The sequence below is a fragment of the Pteropus vampyrus genome, unplaced genomic scaffold (genome assembly GCF_000151845.1).
Source record: "Pteropus vampyrus isolate Shadow unplaced genomic scaffold, Pvam_2.0 Scaffold31, whole genome shotgun sequence".
Classification (NCBI taxonomy): Eukaryota; Metazoa; Chordata; class Mammalia; order Chiroptera; family Pteropodidae; genus Pteropus; species Pteropus vampyrus.
This window is the reverse complement of record NW_011888812.1, coordinates 1,777,148-1,786,809: the sequence shown is the minus strand read 5'-3', so window position 1 is coordinate 1,786,809 and position 9,662 is coordinate 1,777,148. Positions and strand designations below refer to the sequence as shown.

Below are 9,662 nucleotides of genomic sequence, written 5' to 3'. Positions count from 1 at the left end.
CCCCCAGGACCATTTTCCTATCAGATCGGTCCAGAGACCTGTTCATCATCTGGCCTTGAACTTGCCCAGGGGTTTCAGCACTATCCAGAGCTCACCTATTCCTTGCCGTTACCCTCTCCACCCACAGGTTTGTCATGTTGAGCCTGGAGTTTGACTACATGTGTCAGTATGACTATGTTGAAGTCCGTGATGGGGACAACAATGATGGCCAGATCATCAAGCGTTTCTGTGGCAATGAGCGACCAGCTCCCATCCGAAGCATGGGCTCCTCACTCCATGTCCTCTTCCATTCAGATGGCTCCAAGAATTTTGATGGCTTTCATGCTGTTTTTGAGGAGATCACAGGTAAACGCCATGGAGACAAATGTAGCATTTAGTGGCTGTGCTCCAGACGGACATCTCCCTTCTGTGTACCATCCCCCTCTCCGCTCAGCCTTATTAAAACCCAGTGCGTGAGTTCTCAGAAGAACTTGAACATTGAGAAGGAGAAGAGAAACAGCAAGGTTTATTTCAGAAATGCTCCTCAGAACCAGAACTAGGAGTTATTATCTGCCTGGTACAAATGCTGGAGCACAGAGAGGCTGGGTTATTTATCCAAGGCCACACAGCTGTGGGAGCGGAACCAGAGATTTATGCACAAGCAGCCTGGCTGGGGAGCTTACTCTAGGAGCCTCTCATGGTTGAGATGGTTAGCTTTGGCTCTCCTGCAAGTTAAGCCATGTGGCCTGGGATACATTCTTCTGTATCTCTGGGCCTAATTTCCTAATTAGTGAAAAAGGGAATAATCATAGATCCTGCTCCATTAAGGAGGCTCTGGAAGACAGAAAGATGAAGAACTGAGTTCAGCATCTGGTATGTAGGAAGCTCTCAATAGCTGCCCTATGCCAAGCGTGTCCTGAGCCTCCCTTTGTTATTACAAGGAGGCAAGCATGCAGATTCGAGACAAAATGGGTATTAAAAGTCTTAAAGTGCAATGATAAATTCCCTTTCTTTCTGAGTAACTCTAAGCCCAACTTCACCTCCTGCCTCATTCATGTTAGGAAGTAGGATTTGACCAAAATGAATGAAGTGCTCATTCCTGAGGGCCCAACCCAGCTCTCCTTGTTCTGGGATTAGATTGCATCAGGTTTTGCAAAATGAGCTCAGGTTCATTTTGTTAAAATACTGAATTTAAAAAGAAATTGAAATGGCCCTTTAATCATTAAGGTTCCCTTATGGAAGGTATGATACAAAAGTCTCAGGAAGGGAGGTGGGTGGCAGTGGCATCAGTCTTTCTTCAGCCCTGTCCTTTCAGCAAGACCAGCAGTGACCCTCCCACCCCAACCTATCCCTCCCTTAGAATGTTCCTAGGTGAGCTCTCAGCAGTTGCTCCTTAAAATCTGTGTGCCTGCCTTCTTGCGAGGGTGGCCCATGAGGAGCTGTGCAGGGCCTGGGCATGGCTGGCCAGTTCTAAATGCTTTGCTGCTGTGGAGTGGTCAGCCTGAGGCTGAATCCTCACCCCTTGGTGATACCCTGCCGGCTGAAGCTGAGCGGGTCACACTCGAGATACATCTGTAGGTATTTATGGCAGTCAGCAAGAGCAGTGGCGGCTTACCAGCTTGTGATCCTGTGACCGAGGGGAGAGTCAGGAGGGTCTTTTCCTCCTCTAAAGTGGCAACTCAACCTCCCCAGGAGAATGTTGGGAAATGCTGGTCTGTGTTGTCAGATAGGCATACAGTAGCACTTACTGTTCTTCAAACACCCGTCTGTCCACTGTATTCAAGGTACTCCCTGTGGCTAAAGTCACCCCCCACCCCTGCACATCAAATTCCAAACTTCAGGGCCATATCAGACTTCTCCTCTGCTAAACCTTTTCTCTTGTTCCAGTGGGGCTGTAGCTTTGCCCTTTTTTGAACATCTTGTAACACTTTCTTCTCTTTTCTGACACTAACTGAATTATGCCTCAAGTTATAGTCATTGTATACTTCGCTTCAAAAAGCTTTGATCCGGTAGGTAGGCTGTCTGTTCATCTTTGTATCTTTCCGGTGCCTTACACAGAGCATTCAATATAGGTTTGTCGAATTATGTTGAGTAATGTATTTATACACTGGGGCAAATGAACGTTGGATTGGTGGATAACGAGAAGACCACTGCTTTCAAAAGTGTTTGCTGTGGAAAAATGGTCCCTAAGACACTGTAAAATACAGATTTTGAGGTCAAACGAGCTTGGGAAAGGTGGAAACCTTACGTGCATTCTTAGAAATCCGCTATGCGTTTTAGGGCATGGACCATTCCGAGAAGTTGTGCAGAAGAGCGATCTCGCTAATTATCGCATTCCATCAGCGGTGTTTCCCCACCACATCTGAGCCCACAACTCTCAAAATCTGCAGGGACTACTTTTTGCAGAATGTATGTTTGAAAATTTTGAGTATGCTTTCAATAGTGTCGTAAAGAGTGTCTTCCACTTTCTTTCCCCCAGTACCCAAGATGCTGAGCTTCCTTGAAAAAGATGATCTAAAGCTACCCAAGGCTGAGTCTCTCCCCTGGAGTCTCTATGGGTGGATGAAAGCATGCTTCTGCTTCAGTCATGGGGTGTGCCTGTTTGTGTGGGAGTTAGGCTCTTTAGACTGTACATGTCTGGAGCAAACTTTTGGGGCCTTTGAAAATATAAACAACATCAGCAGCATTTGACAGTTAATGAGTACCTGTTTTAGGCATTCTCAAACAATGGTAGCATGAATTCAATGAAAGGAGTAAAAAAAAAAAAATCACAAGACTTTAACAGACAAGGGAAAGTCTCTGGTCAAGGCTCTAGGCTTGAAGAAATGGACTCAACACAGTGGCACTGAGAGAAATTGCCTTTTCTCTTTTAGCATGTTCCTCGTCCCCTTGTTTGCATGATGGCACTTGTTTCCTGGACCAAACCGGATTCTACAAATGTGCCTGCCTGGCAGGCTACACCGGGCAGCACTGTGAAAATCGTGAGTATGCCTCAAAGGTGGGAGTTGAGGTGTCATGTGGGGCTGCCATGGAGAGGGCTTCGGGAGCTTGCTGGTTATGTTGTTTCCTGGTGTCTGGGTTGGTCTGTTCAAGATGGCGCATAATATGGACACTCCCATTGAGCGGATCTCAGGAAGAATGAGTGGCCTCTGAGTCAGGATGTCTGGTACCACCCAGCTTCGCCCATTGACATCTCCAGCCCTTCCCTGCTTCAGATAGCTGTCAGGAAGGTACACCCTTAGTGGCCCAAATCACTCAGAGCTCAAAAGTATTGAGAAAGTTCAACAGTAGAAAGCCGCCATCCTAAATGCTCCTGTGGTTCAGTCTGAACTCCCTGCCCATCCCCACAACTGATTTGTAGCTTGTTCCACAGCACCATTCAGACTCCAGTGTGGTGCTGTGCAGCCAGAATCCCTACACAGTTATGTAGAATGACCAAGAGTCCCAGTCCCCAGGGACAGTCCTAGTTTTTGCATTTTGTCTGGGAATAATTATTGACAGCATGCTTTTTGATAGTCAAAAGTTTCCTGAATTAGATGACAAATCACATGATCACCCTGCAAACGTGGGACCAGGTTAAGTGAATCACAGCCAAGCAAACCAATGTGTTTTGAGGGACTGCAGTGTACTGTGTTCTGTGGAAATGCAGGTAAAAGCCTATCCTATTTTTCTTTGAAGGAGCCGATCCTGAATTAGTGAGGTAAGCTCCATGCTTCTCTAGTGGTTCTTGAGCAGGCCTGGAGTGAAAGTACTGGAAGGTGGTACAGAACAGAGGAATCAGAGAAAAGAAATCTAACTAAGGATTTCGATGGCCATCGAGTCTCTAGGACAGCTCTCCTTCTGCTGGCACCACTCAAGTCCCCCATCACCTCTTTCCTGAGCCATATCTTGGCTGTCCTATTGAATCATCCACATTCTCTAGTTCTTGCAGACAGAAGTCCAAAACAGAACTCTAGTAACCCTTAGTCACCCGGGGTCAACCAAACAGCAGGAAGAAGAGGAAACTAACTCAAAGAAACGACTCACTCCAAAGCACACAGGAGTTTCTAATTCGTGTTCTTGGAAGGCAGGGCAGGATTCTCTGATACTAGATTCAAACTTCAGCCATAGAAGGAGAGAAATTCAAACCTGCTGAGTCTAAACATGTGTCTGACAGAGCATCTGCCCTTGGGAAGAGTACGTGCCAACCACTGCATGTGGTAGCAACAGGGCTGTAGAGCCCAGCTGTGTGGTGCCCAGGACTGTGCCTTTAGCAGAGAACTTAAACGCTATGACCATAAATAATTTATTAAGGGTCTCTGCTAACCAAGCCCCTGCTTATGACATGTGTCCTAACTGAAGTGTAAGACCTAAAACAGGTGTCACGGACTGCAGCTATCAGCATGGAATGAGATGTATAGAAGAACAAGAATCAAAATTTGGGGGAAAGCAAAGGAGGACAGAGAATGACCAAGGCAGAGTTTTTTGAAGTGGATTCTGAGATGTGAATGTGTGTGCAGGTGATTTATTAAGGGCATAGCACCAGGAGGAGCTGGTAAAGGAATGAGGAAGCTGGACTGGGAAGAGAAGGGAGCAAGGCGAGATTTCAGGCAAAATCCCAGCCTCAGTGTCAAGCACCAGTGAGAAATGGAATGTAAATTATATCTCAGAGAGTGTCCTGGCTTTAAAGCAAGAGAGCTGAGCTTTTACATCCCACTGCAGTCAGAGACTGACTGAAGGCTGCCCTGGGTGAATAGAAGGACACGCCTGACTCTATGCGCGTGGGCCCAGTGGTTCCAGGAGCCCTTGAGAAGTCCGAGAGATGGTAGGTGCCAGCCATTGGAAGTAAAACAGTATAGACCTGGGTTGGGGAGGGGAACTGGGCCCACAAAAAGAATGAAAAGGTATCTGAGGGCAGAGCAGCAACAGTGTCTGTTCCAGACACTTCTCATTAGCACGCACAGGTACTTTGGGGTCATCCTATAAAGGGCCTGATCTGACAGCATTCTATAAAGTCCATACATTTTTAAGTCAGTTTCATGAATTTTCCTTGCAAACAATGCAGATGGAAGTCATGGTTTCAGTAGTATGTCCTTGAGCGTCCTTGAGTGTCCTTGAATGTTCTACTAAGATCATTCCTTGCTTTGGTTTGGCACAGCTGACCTGAGTGTGATTATGCCAGATGCTTAGTAAATAAAGTCCTGTTTCGTGGCTCCTGCCTTGTATGAGCTGTGTTGTGTACAAGGCAGAGAAGAGAAAGTTTGCTTTCTCTTTGTTTCAAGAATTTGTAGAGTGACTCTGAGTCTCGACAATGGCAAGTACTGAGTTTTACTCTTTAGATTCAGAGGGAGAAACAAAAAAAAGAGGAGATTTAATTTCTTGATGAAGTAACTGCACAATTAGGCCTTCAGTAAACAAAAGGTAAAATTGTATAGAAGTAAAACATCACCAAATAAACTAAAACGCCTTTATGAAGCTGAGTCAAATCAAGGAGAAAAAAGAAACGGATCCAAAAGTTGTGACTAAAACATTTATGGGTAGCTTGTGAGCCAGAAATGGACTTTTCAACATTGTCATTCTTTCAGAAAAACAAAACAAACATAATGAGAAAGAATGTAAGTTATGTCATTGTGAACTGATTCATAACTTCATTCAAAAACTGTCTCAAATGAATTTCTGTCTCAAAATACCAGCGTAGATAAACAAGAGAATTCTCCCTAGCCACTTTTCAAAATGTTGTTCAAAGCCCATAATTCTCTTAGCCTCCTGTTGAAGGTTGTAACTGTGTGAAGATATTAGTGGTAGATATCTGATATGTCATTTGCTGGCTGACACCAATGTAGGGGCCAAATGTTTGATTATTTTAAGTTTTAGTTTTGTTTTTCCTTCTAGAAGATTTGGCAATAAGAAACATCATAAAAATTGGCTATGGAGGTTTGCCTTGTAATTTCTCAAGAAATCTTAACTGTTTACCAGAGCAGTCTATCATCTAGAAAAATAAAACGGGGGGAAAAAAAAAAAAGCTTTATTGTTTTCCTCATGAGTATATCAATGAATTGGGAAAATCTCCCTAGAGGAAATTCTTTCAACATTAACGAGAAATGTAAGCATTCTGGGATTCTCTAAACTCTGAAGTGCCCAAATTGGACTAGACACTTGTTTTAAAAAATGGGTTTAAAAAAAATTAAAGCAAATATTAATAAGAATTCCATCTTTTATTTATGTAGTGCCAAATCTGATCACAGCTACTGCTTCAATGACCTGTCCTAAAGTCTTTGCGGAAAGGTAGATGCTCCTTTGAGCAGGTGAAGGATTTGAAGCATAGGGTGCGATACACTAGTCCTCACTAGAGGCTAGAATTCCAAGTTTCCCATGTCGTTCACAGTCTCTCAGACAGTTCTCACCACAGGCCTTGGTGAGACTCTATATGATCAACTGATGTGCTCTGCTTATACCATCATGTCTCATTATTGAGTTCTCTCGAAGGACTTCCCTTTGCAGGTATAGCCCACCCATTGCTCTTTTCCAGAGAAAATCTTCGGGATGTAAAGTACAGCATAGGGAATATAGCTAGTAATATTGTCATCATTATTTATGGTGCCAGGTGGGTACTCGCCTTATCGGAGGGATCATGTCATAAATTATATAAATGTCTAACCACTGTGCTGTATACCTGAAACTAATATAAAGTAATATTGAATGTCAAGTATAATTGAAAAATAATAAAAAACAACCTAAAGACAAACGAAAAAAAGAGAATCCTGATAGACTATCTCTCGAAATAAGCTATTCTCTTTATTTTCTTTGTATATGAATATGTTCATGAGTGGGAGTGGAATAGAAACAGATTTCCTACTTAATTACAGAAGAAAATACATACTTATAAAAATAATCAAGCAGAACAGAGGCGTGTAAAATAAAAAGAGTGTTGTTTTTCCTGAGCATTTTTGGGTCCCAGCAGTTAACAACTTAGTGGGTATCCTTCCAGACGTTTCTCTGTGGTGTGCAAACCTAAGTTGTCTATCATCATTTTAAACCATTAGTTCCCACTGGGGGCAGTTTTGTCCCCAACGCCCCCCCCCCAGGGGACTTCTGGCAGTGTCTGAAAACACCGTTGGTCGTCATAATTGCAGGGAAGGTTGCTACTGGAATTTAGTGGGTGGAGGTCAGGGCAGCTGTGAAGCAGTCTGCAGCACACAGGGCGGCCCTACAGCAAAGAGCTACTGCTCAAATGCCAGTCGAGCCAAGGCTGAGAAACCCTTTTTTAAAGAAAAGTAGATTAAAGTATACATACGATTTTTCAACTTGTTGTTTTTGGTTCCCATATCATGGATATTTTTTCCAGGTGAGTCCATGTTGGGCCACCTCTTTTTAAAAAAACCATATTCCATTGTCTTCCTATAGATATAGTCATATATTCATCGAATCCCTTAAGATGGACTTGTTATCATATTTAATTTTTTACCTTTAGGAGAGCTGCAGTGACTATCCTAACATATATTTCTTGTTTCACACGTGGAGGGATTTTTGTGAGATAAACTCCTAGGTGTTGAACTGTTAGTTCAAAGTGTACACGTTTAAACTTTTAAGAACTATTGGCAAAATGGTCACTGAAAAGTTTTACCGGTTTACAAAATGAGCCGTTATAAATGCCAGTCCTCAAAATAAGAATTAGAACTTGTATTTCCAGAAACTAGAGTCAAGCTGCAGATGGATCGATTTTCAAACCAATTTCACAGGTCTGAGGGGAGATTTCTCTCTCAGACTCCTTGGGGTAGTAGATAAAGAGTGAGAAACAAACAGGCAGGATGGCCTAGTTTGGTTGGTGAGAGGCTGTGAGAGCCCCAAATACAGTTTTTTAAGTGCTGCCACCCTTGGCTTCCCCTTCAGTTGTTTCCCAGGAAAGAACAACTTTCCTCTGCTCCCAGGTGACCTTCTCTAAGAGCAAAAAAAAGGGAGTGGCCTCCGCTTCAACTTTTAAGGGGCCAAGCTAGCCTCCTGCCAGCACCCTTAGTGACCCCAAGCTCCTTGGGCCACCATGTAAGAAACCGGGGCCCCTTTTTCCCTCTGAAGTTTCCTGTTTCTTTGTATGGAACACAAGGACACAATAAGTTCTTGAGTAAATGGTCGGAATCTTGTTTTGAAAAAGTAGAGAGACAGAGGGACTCATTGCCCTGCTCCAATTTCCATGTTGCCTTTGTTCCTCTGGCCCAGTTGACGATGCTGGGGTTCCCTCCTGCATCCTAATGAAGGACGATGAAACGGGCTAAATCTTGGGGCACAAAGCTCACACGGCAGGCTCTGATGCGCCTTTGAACACAACAAATCGGCTTCCACCAATTAGAGAAAAATGGTGCATCTGGATTCATTTGGGTCTTGGAGCATCAGAAGGTTTCTAGCCTGTCCCGAGGGCTGGGAAGAAAAGAGCCTATGATGAGAGGCACACTTTATACTTGAGCTTCAAAGGGGCAACCCATGCTTCTCATCAGAATAAGCAGTTAGGAACTTTGTGGTTTTCATGGAAACATTAGCACCGATGCAGTCAGAATGTGCTGAGACCCCCAGAGGATCGCAGTCACTTCTTGCATCACAGATAAATAATATGTTGGGGACTTGGTGGGATTAATGCAAATCGTTCTAAGATCTCTCAGGTGAGGCATTGTCAAAATGGAATTGTTTATTGGCATTTTTTGTCCTAGAGTCCTTTCTTATCCTTAATATGTGAAAGACAGGTGCACCTTTGTCCATCATCGGGGGGAAGAGCTTGGACTTATAGTCAGAAAGACCTTGGTTTAACTCTGAACTTGTAATGTACCAGGCAGGTGACCCTGGAACAAGTCATTTAACTCCCAAGAGCCTCATTTTTAAAGTTCGGAAAAATAATACCCAAATACACCTTGGAATGTTTGTGGGGATGGAATGAAATAATCCACATAAAGCCACTGAGTTGAGTAACAGGAGCCATTATTCTTTTTACTGCTTCTGGCTGCCTGTTATGGCCACTTAAAAGTTTGGCAGAAAGCAGAGGATTCTCCAGATAAGGGGTTAGGCCAACAGCACTAGTTTCTGTAAGCTAAATGATTACGACAAAGCTTTTATAGGGTCCCAGGGCTTAAGAAGATTCTTCCATGATTTTCTAAGTTTCCTCCATGAACTGCTCTTCCCAAATCATTGCCAGACAACTAAGTACTTCCACCACTGCATCTGCAAATAGGTGAGAAAGATCTGGCTTTAAAGGGGCAAGTAGACACTGCCAGTGTCATTGTCATAAAGGAATCCTGGATCCCAGGAGAGACACTCACATTGGGCCTGATGGGTGGGAAGCTAGGGCAGCCTAGCAAGGGGGCCCCTGGGAATGGTAAGTGGAGTAATGGCAGAAGGAACTCTGGAAATCTGGAGCCTCCCTTTTTCTCATGGAGCTTTTCAGTAGTTGCTCAGGGCCCTCTTGGCTTTCGCTTTGGCAGATGAGGTCACTGAGGCAGGACTTAATGCAGGACGCCGATTTTATTTTAGTTCTGAGTTAAGAGGTCATCCATTAGTGCTGGAATAGGCCGTATGCCCACCCTGGGGAAGACGGAAGAGGTTGCGAAGACTAGAACATGAGAGCAGAGCAGAGTTAACTTCTGCTGGAAAACATCCCTGCCCCATGGACTCCAAGACTAACTTCAGCCCCTCGATAAAGACTGTAGAACCCCCACTTTTCC

The 9,662-nt window shown here is 44.0% G+C and overlaps 1 protein-coding gene across 1 annotated transcript in view; it reads left to right on the top strand.

The window, feature by feature from the left end:
- Nucleotides 1-9,662, top strand: part of PAMR1 (peptidase domain containing associated with muscle regeneration 1) — a 65,846-nt gene that overhangs the window by 36,478 nt on the left and 19,706 nt on the right. The window contains exons 5-6 of the mRNA XM_011357024.2: nt 128-345; nt 2,853-2,960. Coding sequence (XP_011355326.1) covers nt 128-345; nt 2,853-2,960 — 326 coding nt within the window. The remainder of the gene's footprint in view (nt 1-127; nt 346-2,852; nt 2,961-9,662) is intronic.